Here is a 27,542-nt window from a genome sequence, read left to right on the forward strand (position 1 = left end):
ATTTAAAAAATCAACAGTGTTCAATTCTAACTGACGTCATTATGTCCTGCCAATTCTCCACAGGATTACTTTAAGCAGACAACAGTAATAAATACTTCCTGGGAAGAAAGTGAGGCATGGGTAGTGTCTTTGAACCTGCTGTGTAGTGTTGGGCAGGTTTCTTGGCCCCACTGAGTCTCATTTATCTCATCTGTATAATGGGAACAGTGATGGCTAGCTATTAGCAATTGTGAGAGAGTAAGCAAGATAATTTGTATAAACTGCTTAACATTTTATAGGCATTAACTAATATGTCATCACAATATCTCTAGCATCTACTGTGTATCAGGCATGATGTCAGCTGCTGGTGGTTTTGAACTTACATTTGGAGGTTTAACTTTCTGAGGTGCCAGCAAGTAGTTGTACCTTAGATTCCAGGATGATGAGCCTAATAGTGGCATCTGAGCATCGGAGGTAAAGAACAGGATCAGATTTCATGTACAGGTGATAGATAATTCACTGCTTTGGAGAGAGTCATACATTTTTTTAATTGAACAGAATTAGTATGTGGTCACATAAACATCAAGAATTCAGAAGTATGGATTAGCATAGAAATGGATATCATATGTACAAGTTCTAGCTTTCATAAATACTCCAAAACTAGGATCGGCAATGGGGTGTCACAGATTAGACAAGGTGATCTAGAGGAGCTGACAGGGTTTTAAGCCAGCCAGAGGCTGACCAGAAAGGTAAAAAGTTAACACCATCATCCCCTAGGACAAGTGTATCTTCGTGCCTACCCCACTGTTGGATAAAAATCGTGTTGCTTCAAAGCCTTAACCGGATGTGGGCCAGTTTTTTACAGAAGCTGTGGTCTGTAAGAGGTTTTCAAACCTCTCTCATTGTTGCTGGAAATAATAATCAATCATCTGCAAATCAGAGCCTGTCCAATCTGGACCAAAGCCCAGTTTTGATGTATAGGGTTTGTGTCTGAAGATCACTCAATTCCAGAGAAAATGTTATCCATTAAACTTTCTATTGCGGAAAATTTCAAAACATGCACAAAATGGAGATCATTGAGTAAGTAATGCCACTCATGGAGATTTGACATCTTGCCCTTCTCATTCCAGAAGAATTTGTAGTGGTGTAAAGGCATAGCCTCTGGTGTTGATCTGAGACAGATCTGAACAGACATGTCCTCAGGACAGGGTGAGATTTCACAATGTCTGAAGTCACGAATGTCTCTTAATAGTGCTGACGTGAGTGTGCTTGAAGCCATCAGCTCAGTTCTGGGAAACGGCATGCCCACCCGCCATGGACCTTCAGAGCTGAGCCGGCCACCAGCTCACATTTCCTTGGTCCTGTCTCAAGGTCCCAGGGCCATGCTGTGAGGCACCGGCCGACAAAGGTGCAGGATATGTAATGTATTTGCTTCTCTGTGGTCTTTATGTGGTGATGAGCAGCCTCCTGGAACGTGGTGAACATGGAAGTAACCTGGCAACCTGCTGTGTTCTCAGCAGTTTCAGCCCAATAGGAAGCCAGAATCAAATTTTCAATTTAGGCGAGGAGTAACTTAGGGGATTCTAGAGACAGCAGTGTTGGGTTGGGATCTGATTAGAAACCGGGGACCTGAATGTCCGGTCAATTTCTGATTCCCTTCAAGTTTGTGTCCCCATGTGGGTCTGCCACCCTGTTCAGGCTGGTGTCCTGGCCCTGCCAGGCCGTGCCTTTGCTGGCTGTGTCCTGAATAGAGCAGCCCTGGCATGCCCAGGGGGGCGAATCAGCAGTCACTCTACCCTGCGATGGCAGCAAGCAGGAACTGCAGGCTGTTTGGCCCCAGAGCAGGTGGCAGCGGGGGTTGGCGGTTGCACTTCCTCTTGGAGGTGGGGGCTCAGCTGTTTCCTCGGTCACGCGCCCCTAGGAAGTGCTCGGAGGAGGCAGGAGGCCAAGAATACAGCTGAGACTTGAGCTGCAGCCAACTCCCAGCAGCTGCTACTCTGTTCTCTGAGCTGGAAACAACTCCCGGCTGCCGTGTGGCCTGAGCTGGCATTTGGGGAGGGGCCTGGGACGAGTGTCACTTGCACATTCTAAATGACTTAACCCACCTGCTATTTGTGTGTGTGTGTGCATGTTTGTGTGTGTGGACTAATTTAAGTGACACTTCTCTGACATTCAGACTACTTGAAAAGTATTAGGTCAGTGGAGAAAGCAAAAGGCTTTCACTTTTCTGAGGTCAGTAGATGTGTAGATCTTAGGGAATTATTTTAAAAGGCAAAGCTGAGAACCATCCTAACTCAACATATGCATATGCATGTAATAAAAAGCATGTTTTCTTTTATATGTGTGTCTCTGTACATGTGCACAACAGCAGCTTGGGGAGGATATTGGACTTGGGGCTAGAAGAACAGGGTCCTAGTTGTTGTGTGGCATCTACAAAGATAGATATGAGATTGTGGATATCACTATTGTCCTTGGCCTAGATTTTGTTTGGTTGGTTAATATGCTAACTAAGGACAGTAACTCTCTCAGATCAGTTTGTGAGAGCTTGTTTTTTGGAGAAGTAAGGAAGTTAAAGTAAGTAAGTGGAAAGTTCTGGGCAAAATGCTATACAAAGACACTCCATAAAAATCTACAGAATCGAGATGTGTACTCTGCTAAGACATACACACATCTGTGCATCTATTTCTACATAGCAATAGTTGATAAATCTTTTCAGATGGCTTGCCACAGAGGTGTTTTAGGTAGTGTAAGCTTATCCATTTGGATGTAAGAGATCATATCAAGTGTTCAAGATTAGCTAATTCGTTATATTCTAGAATCATGAAAAAAAATGTTCTGGGTAAAAGCACATGAGCTCATGAAACTATCCTCTATTTAAAAACACTTCTGCTGATGGAGAGCCACTTAGTGAACTCCATCTACTTTTTTAAACAATTAATACAACTTCCCCCTCAAGTCTGGGTCCCCCTGAAGGGCGTGGAGCTGTAGTCTCGTCATCTCTGTGCCCTCTACTCCCACCAAGGTACTTAGTAGGGTGTGTAGATGAAATGAAAAGGCATCTAGTGTATCCTGTTTTTGAACGGAAAAATGATGGTGGTATGTGAAAATATCCAGATCATCACCCATCATGTGACATTCAACTGGCCTTTGCCCATCTTCTCAGACTCTTGGTTCAAACCTTGTTCCCCAAAGAACAGTGGCTGCAGGCAGGAGCTATTTAAAAATGATAAGCCCGCTATGTGGGGGCTGATCAAGAAAAGGGATTAGTAGGTATCATGTAAGGAGAATGCTGAAAATGAGTACAGATATCACCCATTCACTCTCCCTAATGTAACCTATAAAGTAGAAGGTAATCACATTTCTTTTAATGAAGTTACAGGGTCTTGCCTCAAACTGTTACTTCTCCCTGAAAGATTTAGCTGATTCCTTCTGGAGAGAAGTAACCTTAGAACACAATATTCATGCTGGTCATTCCATATAGAAATGTCCTTGAACTCTTAAGAAATTTTAGCCCTGTCTAGCTTACAATTATTTTTTTATTTTATTTTTTAATGCATTTGAATTCTTTTGATTTTGATATTTATTCCAAGAACAAAACACATTTTAGGATAATTTAAATGTCCCTATAACTAGTCTTGAGATTCTTTTGGCATTATAAAAATACATTTTAAAATACAGTAAACTTATTTGGTTTGTAGGTAGGGTGTCTTTAGTTTTACCTTTGACATTTAAAACATGTCTTTTCATAGACTTAATTCCTTTTATTGAAATTGGGCTAGGTGTATTTAGCCTTTACTTCTGTATTTATTAGCAATTCCTTGCACTGTCTTTCCTTAATGTTTTCTGATGAAACAAGTAATTATATTGCTATTGGAAACGTGCTTCACAGTGCAATTAACACCGCAAATAGCCAGTTGAATTTGCTCATCTTTTTTGGTCTCTTCTCAATCTTTCTGTTTATTTTTTCCGACTATGAAAGTAAAATAGGTTCATTTGTGGCTTATAAAGACTGGAGTAAGCATGCACACACAAACATCCCCTGTGATTCCATCCCATGAATCATTGGCATCACTTGGACACGCCTTTATTATTTATTGTCAGGCATGTGGTGACTACTACCCATGCTCACTGCAAAGTGTTGTGGTTAATGTTGAAGCCTCAAGGAGCTGTCTGTCAGAATTGGAACTCTGGTGCTACCCTTTCCTAGAGTAGAATCTTGGCTACTATATTTAATGTCTCTGACTCACTCTCCGATAGTCCCAAATGGTACATTTAAGGGCTAATCCTTTTATCTTATATTTTTAAATCCAAGTAATGTCAGGCACAGATTCTCCAATGAACTGAATGAACTTGTTTTAAATTGGTTCTGTTTACATGAGCATTCACCTTTATTTTTATGTAAACTCTCGAATTGCATCAGAGTAAACACGGTTTTATTTACTCAAGTGATTTGCGGCAGTGGTCACGATAATGGGGAAGTAGTTGCAGGTTTGGAAGTGAGACCTCAATGGTTTTGCATTAGGACGAGGCACCATAATCTCATGTCTTGTTAAATACATGCACTGATTCAATCAGTAAGTGCTTCATCAGTGCATTACTGAATGCTAGGTGTTTCCAATAAAAATAAGGGTGGTCCCCATTTTCAAAGAATATACAAGAGAGAAATAAGTAATTTACAGAGTCTTCTTGAAGATGTAACAGCCTTTTTTTTTTGGTAATGTCTGTTGGAAGCGGGGCTTCATCTGTAGTTTGGCTTACTTAATGCATTTTGGAGAGGCGTTGGATTAGAAGTAGAGAAAAAAGCAACGTAAGACTCTTTATAGTTAACAAAACACATAATCTAGGCTGAAACAGGAAATTGTAATGCACAAAAACTTAATTTATAATGACATTATGAATGGTATTGATACAGCAGCACTCCAAATTGATGCTATCTGGAAGCTAGACTGGACCAGGCATTTTAAACAGACAGTGATTTTTAAAAAGACAGACCTGAGTGTGCCGGGATCATGGCAGCTGGGTACTAGTAATGGTGATGGAACTTCCCCGTATCAATTCTGACTGTTTTTATCCATTTGAGGGGAGCAGTAGTCCTAAATTTAGAAGCATTTATTTTTGTGGGAGCGTATCTCAACTTAAAAAGAGAAAAGACAAAAAAGGGACCCTAGAAACATATTTTTTTGGGGAAGCTGTATGTTACTTCCAATCATATTGATTGTATTGTGTCCTTCATATAAATCCAAGATGTGAGTGGTAGTGTGTGTATGTGTGTGTGTCTATAAAGAGGTTAGATTAAAGGAATTAGAGACTACACTTCACATAGGCTGTAGTACATATAATGTCAGTAGTTTATTATCAGCAGTCAGAAAACCAACTTCTGCTCCAGTGTTTATTTCAAGAGAATGCTGCAATTATCTCTCAATATTCACTAAGAGAAAGAAAACTATAAGCAGAATGCATTCACCCCTGATGTGCATATGTAACTTTTGAAAAAATAAAATAGGTGCAAATGCTGCATCATAATACTAATACCTTTTAAGAGAAAGCTTCCTAAATTTTCTAACCAGTTTTGAACAATGTTGCCAGGACAGAAAATCAGCTACAAGGCCCAGGCCACTCAGGTGGTGTCTAGAGAAAGCCAGGTGACTGTAAGTTTTGCTTCTAACAAGAGCATTTTTCTTAAGAAAAACCTTCCAGAATTGGCTGTCTGAATTCTTACGTAGAGGCTACAGCAGGCAGGGAACATTTAGACCAGCAGCCTGTCTTTTCCATTTTGCTGAGTCACCTGAAGTCTGGCATCTTGGTGAGCCCAGTACAATCGCTGGAGGTGAGACAGTGGCCAGTGTGTGGGGGTTGTTACTCCCCCCTTGGTCCTGCTGGAGTCTCTGAACTTTAGTGTAATTGTGGCCTGATCTGGGATTGGCATCTGTGTGTGTGCCCAAGGCCCATGGAATGGTCACTCCCAGCATTGAATCAGAACCTGCCAGGTCATAAGGATAGTTCAGGACCACAGCAGGTTTCAAAGACCTGAGATCGTCCAAACTATACCTGCATTCAGGCATGCGTGCAAACACACACACACACACACACACACACACACACACACACACACACACACACAAGTTGTCTGCCTTAGTCCTTTGTATTTAAACTAGCATTGTGAGGCTAAAAGTGGTCATTTATGTTAATATGCTTAGAATCCATTTGTACTTAAGAGACTAAAACTACTTTGCTTGCCACCCTGTAGGTAACTTTTGAGAGGTAACAGGATCCCAAGGTGTTCTTTACTTTCCTTGTATCTCCTTTTTGTTTTGTTTTCAGTTGCAGTATGTTATTGTGTGAAGTGCAGAACACATTTGCCTATCTGCCATACTCTAACAAACACACAGGGAAATGCTTTCCCTAGCATTCTATTTATCTATATTATCTTAGTGAACTATCCTGTCTCTGCTCCAATGCTAGTAATAAGGAGTGAATGACTCTGTCTTCCTAGTTTTAAATCTATCTGTGCAAACTAAATTCTGTTGCAGCTTCATCATGAATTCCCCCAACTGTTATATGGTCCACTTTCACGTATTAATTGCACAGGTTTTATTCTGATAGTTGGGCTGTCCCTGCCTCCCTTCCTCCCGGTCTCTCTTCTCTCCTCCATTCCTATTTTATCATTATGAGTCAAGGAAGGTTGTGATTTTTCTCCCACTATGTAACATTTCCCCATGCTAGGCTTTGGACTTTTTATTAAGGAGACCACATCCAACAAAAAAGATTCTACTTCTTAATGTGCATTGCTATATATATATATGACCATAACTACTGACTTTTCCCCTCTTGTGTATGTTTAAAATATCAAAGGTTTCACAAATAAGCCTGCAGCTTAAAAGCTGAGTGTTGCATATTCCACAAGAATGACAGGTATTTCATTTCTGAGACATATCACATCATATATTTGACTCTTTCCCAGATGATTTCAGCCTGGCTGCATGGTAGCCTGGGTGTCCACTCTGGCAGACTTTGAACAGCTGCATTCACTTCTGTTTCCATTCTCTAGTACAATGCCTAGTGTCCGACCCCCTTCCGGCAATCAGGTTGTCCTACTTTGCTGTTGGGATGTTATATCCCATGTGATTTGTAGGTACAAGGCTGCATATCAGAGACACCAAAGTGGGTGGCTTAACCTCACATCTTTCTTACTGAAATGTCCGTTTGTGCTGGGACTGCCAGCAGTCTTCTTATTGAAATCTCTGAAAAGCAAGTGCATGTCAAGACAATTTTATTCTAATCATGCCACACATGCTTAAAGCTAATAGTCCCTTCCAGGCCCTTAGCTTGAGCCTTATAGAATCCATGAGTAAAACGACCCTGAATCTTCAACTTCACCATAGGAATCCCAGGGAATTCTTACACGTGACGTCATGCTTCCTGAGGGTCACAGGACCGTTCGGCCAGGGACCACACATCAGCATCTGTCACCACCTAAGTCGAGACTGTCCATGTATCTCCTGAATTTCATCAATAATTCTGCCAGTTCCTTCACATAGAATGGTTTGAACCTGCTTTTTCCCTTTCTTTAGCAAGAGGTAAGTAACTCTGGCAGGCTCTTGCAATTAACACCAGCTCATGCTTTTTATAAGATTATCAAAATGTATTCGATACTTAAAAATATAGAGATTACAAAAAGTAAACACCAGTTTTCCTGGTCCTGGGTTTCTCAGGATTGAAGTGGTATTGGCAGGTTTATAGGGGGAACACTCAACCAGAAGAGCCCATCAAAGCGGAAGCAGGAAGTATTCACCTGCAAAATGCCCATGGCCTTGAATGTAACTACTTCTGTAACCTTCAACTGTGCCTTCAAGCAGGAATGCTTTGTTTAAAAACAACAACAAAAACAAACAAAAAACACAGAAACGAAAGTGATGAAATATTTGGGGCAGGGGCATATTGGGAGGGGAGACATCATTAGGCCCTTGGACTTCTGAGGTTGAGAGCCATCACCTGGTAGCAGATCTGACATTGAATGTGGCAGGTAGGCCAGCTTGAAATTGCAGCCCCTCTCTTTCAAATGGCCAATCACATGCTTCCTTTAGGTTACTATCAAGTGGGGCACCTGGGGCCAGTCAGCATTGCCACAGATGGCTCCAGAACTGGCACACTGCCCATCACGGACAGCCACACACCAGCTCATGTCTCACGTAGGAAATGATCTTCTGGCTGAGCCCTGTTCTGTGCAAAAACACAGATTCTGCCCCACTGATGTGATGTAAGGTTCCTGAAAGTGTTTCCCTCCCAGGAATATATGCGTTTCTCCTTTAAGAGAAATGACAGGGGCTGTGTTCCTGCCTTGTGTTAAGCATTACCAACACCAAGATACACCGGCCTGAGGGACCTCTGGCCAGGGAATTCAGAATTCAGTGCCCACAGTTGTCCCCTAGAACATTTCTTTAGGATGCTTATATTTAAAGCAGGACCCAAACACATGCCATGCCTTTGGTGGCTTAGAAAGGTGAGGCTGGAAACCTTGTTTTCACGCCCACTGTCGTTCTCACCATCCCGCGTCACTGTCCGTGTGCTCTCTGAACGCTCAGAGCCCCGTGACTCCCTTGGCTGCCTCCCTCTCCCTCTAGGAAAAGAGACATCATCTGAAGGGTTTCTACTACCCTTTCTTTAGCACTTGAGATCCTGAACGCAAATCCTTTTCATGAGTGAATTCACAAGCATTCAGCAGCAACCGTTTCAATAGGCTTTACAGGGATTTAACTGTGGCGAGGAAAAATTCCTACCCAATGTTGCTACCCATTAGGACAAAACACATCCTGATGTCATTTATCCTTCATTTCAAATGCATCTTCTTGTGGGAAGTCGGAGGGTAGTAGGGGCTGTTTTTGAGCACTTTGGTTCTCTAGCGAATGTGCTGATGTCAGCACAGCGGTTTTCTGGTTTTCCTGACTGCGTTTGAAGGATGTGGGTATGGAATTGTGTGTAGCACACGTTAGGCAATGTAGAGAAAGAAGAAGGAAAAACAGGAAAATAAAGGCTCCTGCATCAGAGAAGGGGCAGAACTGGCCCCTATGATGAAGACATTACCTCTGTGGGGTCTGAACATCCCTGAGGCTGAGGCAGGTGGACCTTCACTTGTAGAGAATGACGCCTGGGTGACGCCTTGATAGAATGAGCATTGCAAAGAAACTTCACGTGATGACTGACAGACGTAGATTTTGGAAGGAATGAGAGGCACTGCTTTTTTTGCATTTAGCCTGGAAATGTGAGCAAGGCCCAGATGTCAGCTGGTTTCATTATAAGTCATGCATTTGATTGATGCCATCACTTTCTCAGGAAAACTCAGAAACTACCAGCAGCTTGAAGAAACTCACACACATGTATTTCTTCAGCTCAGGTTAACACTTCCCTTTTATCTCTAATGAAAAGGTCTTTCCATTGTCCATTTTCTGTTCACTATACCTACCAGTTCCCTTAATTTTCCTTTTCGAAATTAGCTTTTGGAGAACAGACGGCTTTAAGGAAACCTCAGTCTGCGGTCAGCAGTGATGAGTATTGCTTGTGTTATGGACTGTAGTCCTCTGGATTTCTTTGCTCTCCAGTCCCTTCATCTGTGGAAATCTCTGGTCAGGCTGGTAGCTCCTTCAAGGCAAGCGCCATCTCTACCTTTGTCCAGAGGCCACAACATATTCCACACAGCAGGTGCTCTGAACGTAAATTTTGGGTCTTACTCTGAATGGGTAGGCCCACGATTGCAGAGGTCAGCCAGTCCAAAATCATCTTAAGATCCATACATCCTACAACTTCACCTCCTAGTGGCTATTGAATGTCTTCCCTTAACCCTTGTCACATCTGTTCAGAGGTTCTGAGTGATCAGATGCCTTGGCTTCCAGGCAGAGGAAGCAGAAACATAGTAAAGCCACCCAGCCATTACTGATGAGAATCAAGGTAGAGTTTGGAGCCTCCTTTCATTCACTGAGTCAAGTCCTCCTAAGTGTTAGGCACTGTTCTCAACACTGCAGTTAATACTCAGGTAAACTAAATAGGCAAAAATCCCCAGCATTGTGTAGTTTGTGTAATAATGGAGGCACAGTGACTTTTACTACTTGGTTCATGTCTTGGGCTTTGTTAAAGAATAACTCATCTGCATTTCTAAGACCTGAGGATTCAGTGATTGAAGGAATCTACAGTCAGCTGACTAAGTACTGAAGAGACAGGACAAGTAGGTAGCTTGCTGTCTCCCCCACTATAGACTAGCAATGAATAGTGTAGTGGATGTACGGAGAAAATCTAATAATCTATGGAAAACATTCAGTACAAAATTCCCCATGTCAAAGTAAATACTCAGTGAAAGCATTTATTGATATGGTTGTTGAATTCTGCAGAAAGAGCTTGCTGTCGATACGTCAATGTGTGATGTAGCCCAGAGCTTCCGACATAACCAGGAGCTCCCTCTGCCTCTGTGTCTCCTGAAACTCCACGTGCTGTACTTAGGATGGCGGCGCACATCCATTTCCACTGCATCTCTCTCTCCTTCCCTTTTGGGAGCAGAACACTTCTCCCGCAGCTCTAACCCCTAAAGCCCTACACTTTGGCCTTTTATTTTGGGGAAGCACCCTTGACTCCTTTGGTCCCCAAGAAAACTTAATTCTTAAGCTGTTGTAGAGTCAGGGGGAGGCAGAGTTGAGGTCATGGATGGCTAATTTAAACTTCCATGTCGATTCCTCTTGATTAAGTCTAGGGATGATGTTAGTTAATAATAATTATGAAGAGGCAAAATTAAGGTGTGAATATTCACATGCTATGGCACCAAAAACAATGACATGCTGACATAAGGAAAACACACACGACATAGCAACAGAAACCTCTTATTTTTCCTAACTTACATATGGAAAAAAAAAACACACAAATTTTATTGCCATTTCAAAAATCTGACAGAATATCAATTTATCAATTTATCTTTGCTTTTATTCATTTTATCTTAACGTCTCTTTCTTCCTTTCTGCAAGAAAGGTTTTAATAACTCACATATCTAGCTCCCACTCTGCCACCTATTAACTGCATCACATTTGTTAAGTTTCATTGTTTTGGAGATGACAGACGCTTCTTTCGCTTTCTGTAGGAATGAAGGAGAAAAGAGTTCATGTCAGATATACCGAATATAAATTAATATTTCTCCCTCTCCCCTTTTTTCTGAAGTGCCTTTTCTCTTCATGATGAATTTTTATTATTTTGAATCCTTTAAGCCAGAGTTGCAAATATGCATTTTGAGATAAATCTTTTTTTATTATAAAGTGTCTCTGATATAAATAACAGAATAAATTTTTTTGTTATGTAGACTGTTTTCTTGGCATCTGGATTCTCCAGAAGAGGACATTTAAAAATATTGAAGTAAACTGAATTAACAGTAAAGAAATTCTAGCATCTGTGGTTAATAGTACCCAAACAAAAGTGTCATTTCAATTGGTCATCACCCCCATCCCTGAAATAGTGTTGACTATTGTAGGATGTCATAGTATAGTGACACCGAGGGAAATATGTAGGGTCAGTGTGTAATTTGGTGGGACTCCTGGAAGACCTAACTATTTAAGAATATTTTTGTCTTGCCAAGTTATATGGTATCATTATCAACAAGACCCAGCAGTGTTATTTAAGGTCCTGGAAAATTGGTTTTATTTACCCTTGGAATAACAAGACAATCCCCAAGTCTGAGATCCCAGTTCTTTACTTGAAGATTAGGGAGATACTCATTTCTAAATGTTACATGGGTTCTGGTAACTTTATAGATTCTAATGAATTGTTCCACATTTAAAAAATTATCATGCCTTCATGCATACCCTGGGCATACTTTGGGAATCATGCAGCCATGTGGCTTCCTGTATGGCCTCTAGAAATATGGGTACTGTAAGTTCTAGAACTGGAAGGAGGAAATTAGGCAGAAAGTTAGCCAGCAATTTGAGGCCATTCTGATCATTATGGCATATAGGCTTTCAGGATTTTCAAAGAGAAAGACCAAGAATAATGCCTAGAAACCCAGATGTATCCAGGCAGTAGGAGGGATAAAATCAAGGAAGAAACACATGCCATCATCAGGCGATCTGTTCGTGCAGTTTCTCTGCAGTACTTGCTTGCTTACGCAAGAGGAAGGAAGACAGTGATCTGGTGAAAAACAATATGCGGGTCTCTTTTGCAATATCCTGAGACTTAATTGCATAGATTAGGTGAGCCTGGTCTTGATTTCTAACAAGAGCTGTCACTAGAGAAGCACAGGGTATTAAAAAGAGCCCTTGTATATATAAAGAGCTATGAACCCCAATCAAAATGACAATGTTTTTGACCCAGTCGTGTCACTTTATGGTTGTGATTCTTGTCCAACTCACTGGATGTAAGGCCGACTAGTGATTCCAAGGCTCCCCACAGTGCTGTGGTTCTCTGGGCCGTTGCCCGGTTTTTGTTTGTCTGCCCCTGGCTGGATATTGATGGCACTGCCCTGCAAATGGATAAATCATGCCTGGACTGTTAATAGAAAGAGGTAGGAAATACAAAGTGGAGATCAGCCTGCATGAATTATGAAAGCTGAGACTAATTAAAAACCCTGGGAATAGTCCTAAAGGTCACACAGTCAAACCCAAACCTACCTGAATGTTTTCTCAGAGTCTTGATCTGTTTTCCAACATGTCAGCAGGGACATTGGCCCTGTTCTCTGTGGCATTGATTTTGGTCCGAAAATTCTCCTTATCTACAATAAAAAATATGCAGAAAAGGTAGTCAGTGATGTGACAAAGTTACTAATCAGCTGCTTCATTACATCCAGCTCTCTCATCCATATTATCAGCAGCCTGATGTTTGTCTTGCACAAAGACTATGCCCAGAGTGGTCTTTTTCTGTTGGAAACAGTGTCTGTTACATTTTATGGATGAGAACCACTGTCACACATACACTGACTCTGAAGAGCAGCAGTGGAAGGTTTTCTGAACACTGCATCCTAACCTTTCTTTTCTGGCAATGTTCACATTGGATGCTTAAATAGCAAAGTTTATCTTGCCAAAGACAAGACTGCTAAGATGATGAGGGAGAGGATGGACACCTATGCACGTCTAGTATAAACCTGGGCAGCTTACATCCACAGAACTTGTCTTTACCTGCTTGTGTTACCAATATATCAAAGGAAAAGGTGTAAAGTCACGTGACAATAATTCCTCCTGCTGCACTATTATTTTCAAATGCCCTTGATCTGTTTGTATGTGCATGGGTGTGTTTACTTTTGATTCATTTAATACTCAGGAAAACAAGCAAAAGGTTATTTATGTTCATTTTTATTGTGATAAAATATACACAAAGTACTATTTATCATTTGAGCCATTCCTGAATGTATAATTCAGTGGCATTAAATCTATTCACAATATTGTATCATCAGCACCACATCTATACTCATAACTTTTTCATCATCCCCCCAAGAAAGCTCTGTACCAATCAAATAATAACTTCTTTCTTCCTTATCTTCAGCCCCCAGTGACCTCCATTCCACTTTCTGTCTCTATGACCTTGCCTGTTCTAAGCACTTCATATAAATGGAAGCATACCTTATGTGTTCTGTGTTTGGCTTATTTTACTACTCCTAATGTTTTCAAAGTCCATCCATGTTTTACCATGCATCAGAATCCCTTTCTTTTCTAAGTAGGAATAATATTTCGTGTTGTTTCTATACCACATTTTCATTCTGTTGTGTTCACCTTGAGGCCATTATGAATAACGCTGCTATAAACATTGGTGTGCAAAAAGTACCTGTTTTCATTTTGGATATATATCTAGGAGTAGAATTATTGAGTCATATGGTGGTTCTATGTTTAAAAAGGTAGATTCTTCTCTTTATTCTCCTAGCTCTAACTTTTGGACCAACACCAAGCAAGGCCAATTTAGCTTTCTCTGAATATGCGTTAAGCATTTGAAAATAGCTATCCTGTCCTCCTTAAGTCTTCTCTTGTCTAAGCTAAAAATTCCAAGTGATGCAACTTTTCTTTCTTAGCACTCAAATGTAAGATCTTACATCAATCCTTGCTACATTTCACTTTCTTCTTTCATCAATTTGGTCACTCTCTGGGGGATATTCAAATATTCTGGGAGCCAATCCATTAGACAGTTCTCCCAAGTTTATGTCTTCCTTCCTTTAGAATACACTGATAAATTTAAGAATAATAAAAGCAAAAGGCTTTATTTTCCAGTTCATGAACAATCAAAAAGAGGATGGGGAAGATAAAATTATTTAATCCATCTTTAAAACTTCTCATGTGGACCCATTAGGAGAATTTATTTTTTTTCTGTTTTATATTTTTGGATAAGTTTTCTTTTGTGTTAGTTCTGTTAGTTGACCTGAGTATCATGTCATAATATAGAACAGCCTTGCATATAGTAGAGGTTCCATAAAGACTGTTATAAGAATGAAGAATTGAAACACTGGACTTTCTCCTTTGGATATTTTGATTGAGATCAGACCTCTCTTCCTCTCTTAGTTTTAAAATACTCATGATTATTGTGGGGCTCTTTTATGCTTTGACATCAATTATTTCCACTACTTGGATTCTGCTAGGTGTTGATCTAGGTTATGTTTGTCTCCAGTTTGCAATGGTTATTGAAGAAAAAGTGATATTCCACATTATTATCTACCAAATATTTATAAACTGCCTAGAAAGTTAAAGCTCAGATAAGAATATTCATGTAAAATCTTTTTATCCCTAAAATCCTAGAATGAAAATTTATTTTCTTAAGTATCATCCTGGTCTTCTTCTAAAACACTTGTCTGCTTATTTTGGTATGTGTATGGGTGGCTCAAGAACCTTACAGAATGCCTGTGCATGAGGGTTGACCACAGAGGGTTTAATTAAAGGGTAGTGCTCCTGGGTAAATGTTTTTTGTGCATGTATGGAAAAGGAAAATTTTGGGGGGGAAATTTAACTTAGGTGAATATTTCTCATTGCTTAATTTACTTATTTTTGTCACGCAAGCAAATTTCAAACTTGCTAAAGATACTAGTTTGTACACTATTCATGCCATGGTTGCTCTATTTCTAAACGGTTACATCCCAATAACTTTTTTTTACTCTTTAAACAAAATCTCAAGTGTTCAAAAAATTTTTTAAAAGATGACAGAATAACTGCTTTGAGAATAGGATGTGTCTTTGGTTTATAAGGTTTTGCAGTATTTAAATACCTTACGCAGCAAACTGACAGAACGCTAACATCGCCCCCCTTTGCCAGTGGCTGACATTTGCAGAATTGTTACCAGCTAAAAAGAGAAGGAACAGTGCATATGGGAGAAACATTGCAGTTGTTCAGATAAGTAAATCTTGATCACATTGTTTCATCATAAAGTACCTGTACTGCTTTGGGATAAGATCAATCATCCTGTGTTAATTTTTAGTGAAAGCATTGCAAGGCAAGTGACTACTAAAGTGACCCTCCCAACCTCCTTATAGACTTCAGCTTTAATTTCCCATTTTAGATATCCTCTGAGAATATCTCTCTGCTGAAATTTGAATTAAGTGTTGATTTCTCTTTATCTACATGACAGCGCAGTGATCAATATATGTAACACAAACACACACCATTAGGACACACCTATTGTGGTGTTTGGCGGTGATGCGGGACAGAATACTTGGTGTTTTGCATTGTGCCTTTCTTCCTGCTCCCTCTCTCATCCCCATTGTTACACAGTTGCTATTATTTTCAACTCTAAAGCTAAAGAATAAATATAATGTGAAATGGTAATTATTTTCTTCACTTTTTTCATTGTAAATAGCTGACAGTACTGATGATCCATTTCCTACATAATGGGTTGCAAGTGATTGACTGCCTTTGCTAAATACAACTCCCTAAATCGTGGGGGTAAACTATTAAAATACTAGACCACTGAAAGAACTATGTAACTTTCATTTTGTGCATTTGGTGTAGAGTCTCCTCTTTCCTCCCTCCACCCTCCCAGCTGTAACAATTGAAACTCAGCCAGAATATCTGGTAACCAATTTGGATAAAAGATATCTGTTTAAACATAGTTTTGCTTTTTTATGAAAATGGGAGATATTGGGACACACTAAGATTAAATGGCAGTGGAAGAGTCAGGTTAATTCGGGGAACAGAAAGGGTTGGTTTCCTGGCACTGCTTTCTTAGCAAAGAGAACAATTTTAATCAGTTACAAAAATATTTGTGATCCATATGCTCCTCTCTGCTCATTCCCATATGCCCATATTCTCTTTTATCCTGGTAGATGATGAGTTTATGATTCAGGCGTGCAAGAATAATACCTCGCTGACTTCAGAGCTTAGTGCTATTTCAAAATGTGTCCTGGTAATTACGCACACATATATATCCAGGCTGTTCGCGCTTCGAGCTGGTTACAGGAATATCAGTTTGTTCTTTCTCTTTCTTCATGGGAAGAATTATATCTTGCATCCACCTACTGTGGCCGGAATAATGCAGCTAAGGCTTACATTTGAAAACTGTATTTTGCCATTCACCTGCTGGATTAAATGCCACTGTACAAATATGAGGATCAAGAAAAGGAGACAAAAGGGTGTGGTGATCGTGGATAACTTCATTTTCTTTGGGAAAAGAAAAACAGAATCCAAAGAGCATTTGGTAATTCCATCCATCCCTGGTGCCTATTCTCATGTATTTGTAATGGGCCGGTTACTTAAATAGATTCTAATTTTAAGACATACTGAGTTCTATTTGACATCAAGTGTTAGTCCTAATGGTCATGGAGAAACCGGCCAAAATTGAAAAATGAAAATTAATGTTGATTAGTGATCCATATTTGCTCTAAATGCATGCCTGTTTATCTCTCAATAACTCTGTAATTTCTAACAACAAAAGGAACATACTTTAAAGCCAAATTATCCATTTTAATAAAATACGAATAAAGCTAGAAATTAGTGACTGTGTAAGTGATCGCATTTTCAACAGTTGTTTTCCTCTTGCACAACAAATGGCATTGTAACCCAATATGCTGTTAATATAGCCACAGTAAAATCCGGGGAGGAACCAGCTGTGCCTGTTTATACTTGGGAGGGGGGCAGTCAAAGGGGGGGAGGCAGGGAGGATTTCTAAACTTCAGACTAAATAACTGAGATGCATTTAGTGTTTCAAAGATGGGTACGTGATGGAAGAGGAGCGCGTGTGGTTGGATTTAGCAGGTGTGCACCAGAGTAGAGTTGCAGTGCGAAAGGAGAAAGAAGCTGCCTGGTTTTGGCAAATGATATTAGGAAGCCATCTCTGTGTTTGCATTCAGGCTGTCTTTGCCACTGCTTCTGTAGGAGTTGTGAGAAAAAGAAAGTGCACTTTATAGCATGAATTGTTTTCAACAGCCTCAAAGTTTGCAGTCTGCTGGATCCCTCTGACTGCCTCTTTACTGTCAGACAGAATGCCTGGCTTGCGGTGGCAATCCTGATGGGGAGGGCAGGGTGCAGACTGGACTGTGTTCACTGTGCAACAAGAATATTAGGAATGGATCTTCCCAAACTTTAAGCAGCTGTGCCATGGCGAAAGTTTGTTGATTTTTTACTTATATAGTTAAATGCCTCAGTAAAGCAAAATCTTGACGTTTCATTAGGATAACTTTCCAAAAGAAAGGAGTCACAGAAATAGCATTAAAATATATTATATTAATCTATAATTAAGACAAAGTCTTCATTTAAAAAAAAAGGAGGCAGGACTTTGCTCATAGGTGATCTTGATTCTCATTGAGGCAAACACACAAGCTTGTTATTTTTTTTTTAATATGAAGTGCGAGATTTCACTAAAAAAGGTTAAAATTGAAGTGAGTAATCTTCGGTGCATAATGCAATTGTTAATTTTAGCTCCTTGCGTGGGTGCCGTTCTGACTTGAACAGCCGGGCTGTAGCCTTCATTAGAGGAGAAGCAGGCAGCTTGAGACAGGTGGAGCTGGATCAAGCTGTGAACGTGATTTGCTGGAAGCTGGTCAGAGTGTTAGAAACCTGGTCTTTTTTTGCGTGTTTCACCTTACCATGATTATTGCAATTATCACTATTGACTTTCATCTTTTTTCAGGTTGATGATGTGTCACACTGTGTAAGGAAACCGCATGGAGATGAGCACTCTGAACTGTTAGTGGGGACATGGGACCCCAGTTGTCTGTGCTCACTTGTGTGGATTTTGCTGGTGCACAACGACAGCCGCCGCTAGCACATCGCCAAGCCCGACAGCAGGAATTCTGCCTGAAAGGTAAAGGTCTTGTTGTCTGGCTGTCATCTCGTCTGTAGTTTTTTATGATCATATAAATGTGCCTGGTTACATAAAGGAGTTTACTAAGTGTAACCCAAACAGACAGGGTCTGGATCAGGGACTCAGTGGGCTTATTTATAAAATTAGAGCTCAGTTTGTTTGTTCCATTGTAAATGTGGTCACGATCTTTTTTCTTTATTGAAATGCTCTGAAAAAAAGAGTTAGGGCAGCAGACAGCCCATGTCCTCCCCCGACCTAATAAGTTGAGAAGCAAGCTCTTTGGGAAACAGAACTTTTTTTTTATTTTGTGAACTGCACACAAGCCCAGCAGCACTGGAATAGGAGAACTCTGTCAGAATACACTGGATGGAATATCCTAAGACCTCCCCAGACCTAAAACCATTGTTCACTAGTCACTCACTGACTCCAACCACCATCCTTTAGGAAAACTTGTCCTTTTACATTCCCACAATCCTTTGCCAAGTAAGCCTGTGTTTTTTTAAAGATTTCATTAGATACCATCTGTTCTGTCATGGTCGATCTTAGCAAATTTGCAACAGAAATTGCTGTGTTTTCGATTTTTCTCATGCTTCCTATCTCCAGTTGGAAATAAAGTCACTGAATTAGTACATGGTAATGAAACACTCCCAAAGAAACATATCATAACACTGGTTTGCCTAATCATAATTGCCACTGTAACAACTGGGACCAGGACAATTTTTGTTTGAGAGCTTTTGTGTAAGGACTGATTTTCTAGACTCTAATGTCTTTCTCTGTGTATTTCTTTTTCCTTCTTTCTTCCCATCTTTTCTCCTTTCTTTCCTTTCTCCTTCTTCTCCTCTTTCTCTCTGTCCTCTCTCATTCCTTCCTCCCCTTATTTCTTTCTTTTCCCTCATGTCTTAAGAAAACCTGAGGAGGAAGTAAAAGCTAAATTATTCATGAGCCTCATTTGACAGTGCATCAGAAGGAGAAGTGTCAGGGGTTTCATGGAGGTAGGGAGAAAAAAATAATAATAACAGGCTTTAGCTTTGAAAAGCCATTTCCGGTGTCTGTGTAGTAGTCTGCTGTGAGCCTGGGGTAGGGCAGTTTGATGGGGACGGCTTCATCAGAGCTGCCTGCCAGAGCCTTCCCACCTGGGCCGCACGGGCCACTGACAGCGACCTGGGAGAGGACTCATGCTTTTTAATAATGCCGCTGTCAGTTTGAAGCCTGAAAATGTTGGCCCTGAAAGGTTTATTGCCAAATTTAGATCTTGTATTTGTACTGCTTTATTACCTCTTAAATTGATTTCTGCCCCTTGTAGAGTGTACTGTCTCCCTCATACTTAAGAAAGTATGTCTGTAGGTGAGACTTGCAAATAATTTTGGGGTTCTTCCTACTGGTGGTACAGAACACCAAGACCACCTCTTGACTCAGAAGTGGAGGGTCATCTGGTCAAAGTTGGAGAAACACTGTTTCTTTTTTCTTATGTTTTGTCATGGGCACAGAGATGGGTAGATGTGTGGGAGTTATGCATCTCCATTTAAGATTTGTTGGTCCATTTGGGTAGCAAAGTGTGTTCACCAATGTTTGTGTGTGTGTGTGTGTGTGTGTGTGGAGGGAGGTAGATAGGGCTACGAGACCTGTCTCTGTGCCTGCCTAGGGTACTTGATTTGCTCTGATTTTGTTTTCCTTTTGTATAAAGTTGACAGGGACGCCTGAATTGCTCACTGAAATTTGGATACAAAGGGAGGACAGAACTATCTCAAGAACAATAGTAAATACTTCGCCCTGCACTGGCTTTATTTTGTGACATCTTAACCTTGTAGGGCATCAAACCTTGTCATTTTAATTTGCATCGGGAGGATGTCAGAGCAAGGGGACCTGAATCAGGCCATAGTGGAGGAAGGCGGGACCGAGCAGGAACCCAGCACACCAGAGAATGGCATTGTTAAGTCTGAAAGTCTGGATGAAGAGGAGAAGCTGGAGCTGCAGGTGAGCCTGGGAAAAACCACTCTCCCACCACTGGGCACGGTTCTTTCATTCATTTTTAGAATACTTTTCAGGTTTGTTTGCTTTCTATTTTTTCAGAGTTTGGTGAAATAAATAGGAAATCCATACAGCTAATCCTCTCCTTTCCAAATTAGTAGTCACGGTTTTTCCTGACCAAAAGATGCTCTCAAATGCCCTTCAAAATGAAAAAAAAAATCCATATGGTCTATTTAATGACTGAATTTGCATATAGCAATGCCATACTAAGTTCCAGAGCACCTCAAGGATTTTGGGGAGGCAGCATTAGGCTAGCTGAGTTTTAAAAATGGAATTGCTGTGCCATGAAAGATGAATACCCAGCTCCGGATAGGCTAAGAAAAATCACAGAGGTGAGCTCTATTGACCTTTGTGGGCAGGCGAAGGTTCCGTTCTTGTTAGCCTGCAATCCTGGGCCCTAGAATTCCCAGTCCAAGAGAAAAAGGGAGACCAGGAAGTGGCGGGGGGTCAGGGGAAGGGGGTTGGCAGGGATTGGCAGTACTGAAAAAGTGATACGAGGAAATACAACAAGCGATTTGATGGAGGGAAAACAACTGTCCTTGCAAACAGCCTGAACCGATTTTCCTCCAGCTAAACTGCAAATGTATTAACTCTTTTTATGTATAGTGAGCAAAGGCAGAAAATCATAAATGCCAAAAGTCTTTAAGGTCAGTTTTTTTTTCCTTTCCAGCAGCTGCTGTGAAGAGAAAGCTAAAAGTTAAAAGGGCAGAAGTTTTGGGGGGACCCTCCCCAGTGCTTTGAGTACCTTTTCTCTGTTACAATTGATTCCTTGACTAGAGTGACTTGACACCTTTTTTTCTCTCTCTTTCTCCTGGCTGTTGGGTTTACTGTTTGTTTGTTTGTTTTATTTGTTTCTACATATAGAGGCGGCTGGCGGCTCAGAATCAAGAAAGGAGAAAATCCAAGGTAGGGATCTGGAGAGGCTGCATTGACCTGATACCATGGATGTCAATTACGTAGTTCCCACTGTGATTAAAGGGTTTGCCAGCATTTCTGTTTTGGGCTTGCGTTGTTTGGCATTGTGCTTTTTGATGGCTTCTTTTTTTTTTTTTTTTTTTTTGCCCTGTATATACTTTTTAATTACAGCATTTAGGGTTCCCATAGTGGCAGATGTATAAATTTGATCCCATTTTCACACTGGTAGATTTGACAGTGTTTAACGAAACAAATAACAACTTGTTCTGTTTTTATTTTAAATAAAATCTGGGGTGCATGTTTTAGCTTCCCCAGTTGATTTCTGCCTTGAAGTGAACAGGCTCTGGTGGTTAGATACATTCTTCATCTGGTTGAAGCATCATTTCAGTCAAATCCCTTCCAAAATCAGTCTTAGAAGACAATTGTTTTTGTCATCTTTTTCCCCTTACATTCTCATGAAATGGCAGACATCCATTCTTCAGAAGTCTCCAATGTGATGGGCATGATTTGCTAAAAGTGGTCCTCAAGTCAGTGCTCACATTCTCGTCCGCCTGCATCCCTGCCCACACAGTCTGATGCTGTGAGCCAGTGTAGACAGCACTGAGGGGCCGATTTGAAGCTCGGTTTTAAAAATCAGATTTGGGAATGTCCTGTGAAGGTGGAGATGATTGACAGGTTGCAGATGTCCTCTGTTTGTGTCCTTTATTTCCCTTCCTGTCCCTTTTCTTTTCCCCCTCTCAGTCAGGAGCCGGAAAAGGTAAACTGACTCGCAGCCTTGCTGTCTGTGAAGAGTCCTCAGGCAGACCAGGAGGTGACAATCTTCAAGATCAGGTAGACCCCCCTGTCATTTTCATCAGTTGCATGAACGGGATCTACCTTTGTGTGCATGAGTATTAATTTGGCATTAAGTAGTGTTTCGGGGGAGAAAAAGTAATTGAAGAAAGAGGTAGTTTTCTGGCTTTGTCCCCTGTTTATGAGACATTCTAAACTAGTTGAACAGTTTGTCACAGAGTATTACGTTTGTTTTTTTTCCAGACCCTCTGAAAACTGCAAATGGAAAGGAATCCAAAAGAATTTAGATTAAAACTTAAAAAGTAAGCACGGTAGTGCTGAATTTCCTCAAAGGCTCTCTTTTGATAAGACTGAACCAAATACAGTCCTAAGTATCCCATCTCCTTCCTTACAGGAGATCGTTACCTCTTACTGCCCCCACCGTGCACCTGCCTATAAGAAACACAGCTCTTGGCTCTTAGGAAACTTTAGAAATAGTGAATAAGGTGCCTTGAGCTTTGGAGACATACTTTTATGACCTTGGTGGAGGTTTTCTCAATACTGGAAAAAGTTGTCCAGAAATGAATCTGAGCTGCTGATGAATTTCAGTTAATATTATTAATAACATCACTGCATATCCTTACACATATTTTTGCTCTTGACAGTGAAACTATTAGGCTCTAACAATTCGAATTCCAACAAAACCTTCCCATGGCAAACGGGAAACTTCACGTCTATGTATTTCTGTTTGCCATTTGGGCACCGTATTAACTTTTATAAAAATAGTCTTGCTGCTGAAATTTCCTTTGTTTTATCAGAGGCTGAGAGCAGTCAAGACAAAAGTAAGATGACTTATCTGAGCCCAAGGGAGGGAAAATTGTTTAAGATAGCATTATTTTTGTTTGGTCTTGTTTTGTTTTTCTCTTTTTACTTTAATTGAAATACTCTAAATTCTCCTCATGGATGCAGAGAGCATTGATCGAGAGCACTTTCTTTCTTTAAAAGGACCAAAAACAAATTCCTTATAGATTTTTGTCCTAAGAGTATTCTTTTTCTAGCCTCATTTTCTTACCATGCCACTTGTGTCGTAAGGCATAGACAGGCTATCTTTCTATAGCCATCACTGTTTCATACGCAAGCTTTATTTTACTTGGGCTCTGAGAAATGTGGCTTTTCTTCAGCATTTTACCTGTGCTTCTATTTTTAATGGAGATTGAAAAGGGGGAATAATGTGAATATCATGGCCTGTATTATTAAATGTTGATGGATGGCTTGTAAAGTATTGCACACGATATATGTTAACTCTGCAGAATGACAAAGTCTGTGCGAAGTAAAGCCGCCGTTGTTCCCCACTCCAAGTGCCAGGCAGAGAAGGACAGCTTTTACAGACTTAATCTGCTTTTTATCCCATTTGACAAGGTACCAGGAGGAAATCTGTTAAGAGATCACCTGTGTCATAGTGCCCGTCCTGGACCTAAGTCTAGTTTCTCCAGGTACTTGGTGCAGAGAACTGAGATGCAAACAGTGCTTTGTTCCTGCTGGTTCTGAGCTCAGAAATCAAGACTAGCTTTGTAGGAGAGAATTAGAGCTTGCAAGATTCTCTTTGAACTGGCTGAGGGGTGCTGGGAGCAGGGGCTGAGAGAAGACACCCAGACACACATGTTAGCAAGTGGCCATGTCACATTTTTAGGGAAAAGAAGCAGACCTCTGAGTTGATATGCAGTGCCTTCGTTAGGTAACACAGGCACTTACAAAATGTGGGAGCTGAATCCCAGAGAACAGTGGCAGAAGTACACAGTATATGGATCACACTGCTTCCCCAATGTTTGTATATTCACAGTATTTGGAAAACTGCCTTCATTTTCCTGTGTGGGAAAAACTCTCGCTACCTGTATTACTTGATCTCAGACCCATAGCTGATGGTTTAGTCTGTCCTTAAGTTGAAGGAGTTTTGCTTTTCTAATGTTATACTATTTACCTATCAGTGTGTTACTGCAACTTGACTCATTCTTTTACTGTTATTGGATATAAACTTATCCTGTACCAATGTATTTATTAACACTTGTATTTTATTATTGAGCATATCAATAAAAATATTAAAAAATAACAGATTGTTTTTTACCAACTCTATAGCACTTTTGTGTATTCTTTCAACATCGTAATGTATATGTATGCATAGATAAGATAGGTAATTTTCTGAGTATAGTGTTTGTTCACACATGGCATGAATTTGTACATTTTTTTTGTAGATGATGCCCCTTAGCTTCTGTTCTTGCATCCATTTCCCAAACTTCCTTGATTTTAGATTCAAACTAACAGAGGCTGGGTGGCTTATTTGGCTTTGGAGAAGTGATGAGACCACTCCCATGGCCTGGACCCTCAGTTTCCCCTCTTGTTCAACAGTCCAATTGATTCCTCCCCACCCCCAACCATTTCTTCTCGGCCAGAAATGTTCCAGCTGTTTCCTTAGCAATAGAAGCAAATTGTAACCCTAAAATCTGCCTGAACCTTTGCAGACTAAGACATTTCTTTCCCAGATCATATGATAAAAGAACCTACAATCAAGTTACACTCTGTTTTTATGTATTTTGCATATGTCCATCCCCAAGATAAACATGTGGACTCAGAACATCTAGATAAGATAAATATTTATCATAAGAATGCATTTCATTTCATCCTCTATATCCTTTGTCCTTCCAACCAGGGTGACTTCTTATTCCAGTCAGGACTTCCCAGGGGAGCCCCTCCCAAAAAAGAAACTTGGCCCTGGAGGATTTTTGTTTTATTCTTGTTAGATTAGCCATGTTTACCAAGAGCCATTAGGAATCCCAGATCGGCCCTAATTTGAGGATGTGCAAGCATCAAGTTAGTCACATGGAGAGGAGCATTAATTTAGTTTTCAGTGATAAACGTTATTAGTCATTAGGAATATTTCTTTCCCCTACATCATAGATTTTAATGTCACTGATGGAAGAAAAGCTTTCTCATCAAATTCAAATGATCTCTTACATAAGACCAAGTGGGCCTAATGTTGGCTGATTTGTCATAGTTTTACTCATAGCAGAGGTTTTTCATAAAGCAAAAAAACAACATAATTTGGTTCATTCTTCTTCAAAACAGTGAACATACTATCAACCAAATGGCTGGTATGTGAGTTAACACAAAATGATCTGTTTTCAGTGCAAAATAAGTGAACGTAAAAGTGGACCCAGGCCCAATACTGCAAATGGCTCATCTTAGACCAAGCATCAGTTTGAGAGAATCTGACACTTGGGAAAGGACTAACTGATACTAAAAGTAAAAGACTATTAAGTATTTACAATCAATGGAAACTACAGTTCAACTTTGTACCTCTTCTAAAAGGCAACATCTATTGTAACCATAGAGTGTGATGAATCATTAATGGAATTTGCAGACAGTGTAATGGTCCATGCCTAGGGTCCCTGCAGTTGGATAGCTTGGTTTTTTCCTTAGTAGTAGAAATCATTGCTGATGTGGTTCTAATATCAACTTTTTATTGCAAGTTGACTGTGAGGGCCTTTTTTTTATGTCTGTTCTATCTGTAATGATGATTATCTGTCTGTCCGTGTTGGTGCCAATTTTTCCTTATAAGGAATGATAGAAAAAGACTGCAGAAGGCGTTTTCTTCTTTCTTTTTGGAGACATGGCAGTGACTGTGATGCAAGCTTACTCATAAAAAAATGTTTCCTAGGTGCTTAAAAAATAAACCTGTAGAGAAAATAAGAGTTGTGATCTATAGGAAAGTAATATGCTTCAAGCTAATATTCATGAGGCAAAGTTTTAGTGCTAGATGTTTCTCATGACCTTCCATTGACTTCTGAAGTTTAGTTCACCTTAAAGGGCAATTATTTTTCTGACAGGTTTAATTTTTTACCATTTAAAAAAAAATCTGCACCTGGCTTTCATTTTCCTGTATTTCATAACCTCTATGCAAAATGGAAACCAGACAGAGATTCTTCAATCTGGCCCTAAATTATTATATTTTTTCCCCAACAGGAATCAATTCATTTACAGCTTTCCAGTTTCCCCAGCCTGCAAGAGGATGATAAATCTAGGAAAGATGACTCTGACAGAGAAAAAGAAAAGGATAAAAACAAAGATAAAACCTCTGAAAAACCCAAGATCAGAATGTTATCAAAAGGTGAACGTGAAAATGTTTCCTTAACTTACTCTATTTGGACACATAAGTAGTCACAAAATACCTTCTAAATTTTACACACATATTCACCTCCTGCCAAACTCTGCATATAATTTTATAGGTGTACATATGTGCATGTGCGTATGTGTGTGTGTGTAAAAGATGTGAACTCAATTTTCCTTCCATTCATGCTGTCATGATTTTGTGTTTCTAGGAAGGTTACTTTTACAATCACATGTTTCTTTGGATTTTCATTTGGGTCTCCTATTTTCAATGTAAGTTTGTACAAAGGAGTGAATATAAATCTGCTCTTAATTCAGGTTTATTAGTCCAATTAACTTGGATTGATAAGCAGTAATGACACCCAGTTTTGCATCTTAACTTTCAAGCTTGTCTTGAAAGACAGATAGTGGATTAGCCATTCTCAGTTGATCAGTCACGTGGTCCCTGAAGCACAGGTGTGTATGTTGGTATCCATAGAATATGTGCTTAACATTTTATCTGGTACAGATGGATTGGGCCTCTTCAACTCATAAACCACCATTTAATTCCTCACTGAAAGCATACATACTTCTATGTCCATAACATTTTCCAAATAAAGTAATTCCTCCTAAAACCTCAAATCTACAATCCAGAATTTTCAAATCATCACCATACGTGCAGTTGTACAAAACTAAAACAAAACCAAATAAAAGAAAGGAGAGGAAAAACTAAAACTAAGTTAAGTTGAAATGAAAATGTCATGAATAAGTAGCTCTGCAGTAGACTTTTTTGTAATAACTGAGAAAGAATGGGGCATCAGCTGAGAAATGACAACTAATTCTAATATTATGCTGTATAACCGCGTAGCTGCTCGGGATGATTGTCTCTGCTGCTGCATATCTGAAACACAGGGTGTAACAAGAGTAAAGAAGTACAGGTTCTTAAAATGGTTTTAGAAATTCAGCTTGAGCCAGCCTTGGAAGATTTGAAAGACTTAGAAATATTTAGTGCCCTCCTGTGTTTTGTACCAACTGGTATTTAGATTGTCTTGTAACAGATTTCCTTTATCTGCTTCTCTGTTTTAAGACAAAGAGGGTGCCAAAGGACTCAAATCTTAAGAGCTCTCTCTGTGGGTTGGAAGTACCTGTCACACGGAGGTCATACCCTGGCTGATTTCAGCACAGAATGAATACATCACATTTCACTCCACCCACCCCCACCACCCAGCCTGTGCCCACTTCCCCTCCTATGGCAGCAGGTCTTTCTACACTCAGCATATGCTGGGTGATCTCCATTCCCAAATCTAATTTTCATTCTGATGTTACACTGCCAGGTTGCTAGTTTTGAAATGTATCCTTCATCCCAATAGCATCACCTTAAATTTACCTGAGCAGGAGGGAACCTGGAAAGGGTGGGAAAACCTTTTCTATCCCACCTCCCCACTATCATTCCTGACAGCTCCATCCTGCTATTTGTT

The 27,542-nt window shown here is 40.1% G+C and overlaps 1 protein-coding gene across 26 annotated transcripts in view; it reads left to right on the plus strand.

The window, feature by feature from the left end:
- The window catches only part of ARPP21 (cAMP regulated phosphoprotein 21), a 146,530-nt gene that overhangs the window by 23,100 nt on the left and 95,888 nt on the right, over nucleotides 1–27,542 (plus strand). For 22 of the 26 annotated variants that reach the window (XR_012125850.1, XM_037014364.2, XM_073223632.1 and 19 more), the window contains exons 2-6: nucleotides 18,037–18,210; nucleotides 20,019–20,184; nucleotides 21,103–21,144; nucleotides 21,895–21,984; nucleotides 25,942–26,086. Coding sequence is in view for 25 of the 26 variants with exons in the window: in XM_037014364.2 (XP_036870259.2) it covers nucleotides 20,056–20,184; nucleotides 21,103–21,144; nucleotides 21,895–21,984; nucleotides 25,942–26,086 (406 nt within the window). In the remaining variant the exon portion in view is untranslated. Of the gene's footprint in view, nucleotides 1–17,088; nucleotides 17,163–17,710; nucleotides 17,955–18,036; nucleotides 18,211–20,018; nucleotides 20,185–21,102; nucleotides 21,145–21,894; nucleotides 21,985–22,188; nucleotides 24,050–25,941; nucleotides 26,087–27,542 lie in introns of those variants that run through there. The other 4 variants (XM_037014365.2, XM_017674995.3, XM_017674999.3 and 1 more) reach the window with 4 other exon arrangements.

Source organism: Manis javanica, chromosome 15 (assembly GCF_040802235.1).
Source record: "Manis javanica isolate MJ-LG chromosome 15, MJ_LKY, whole genome shotgun sequence".
NCBI lineage: Eukaryota > Metazoa > Chordata > Mammalia > Pholidota > Manidae > Manis > Manis javanica.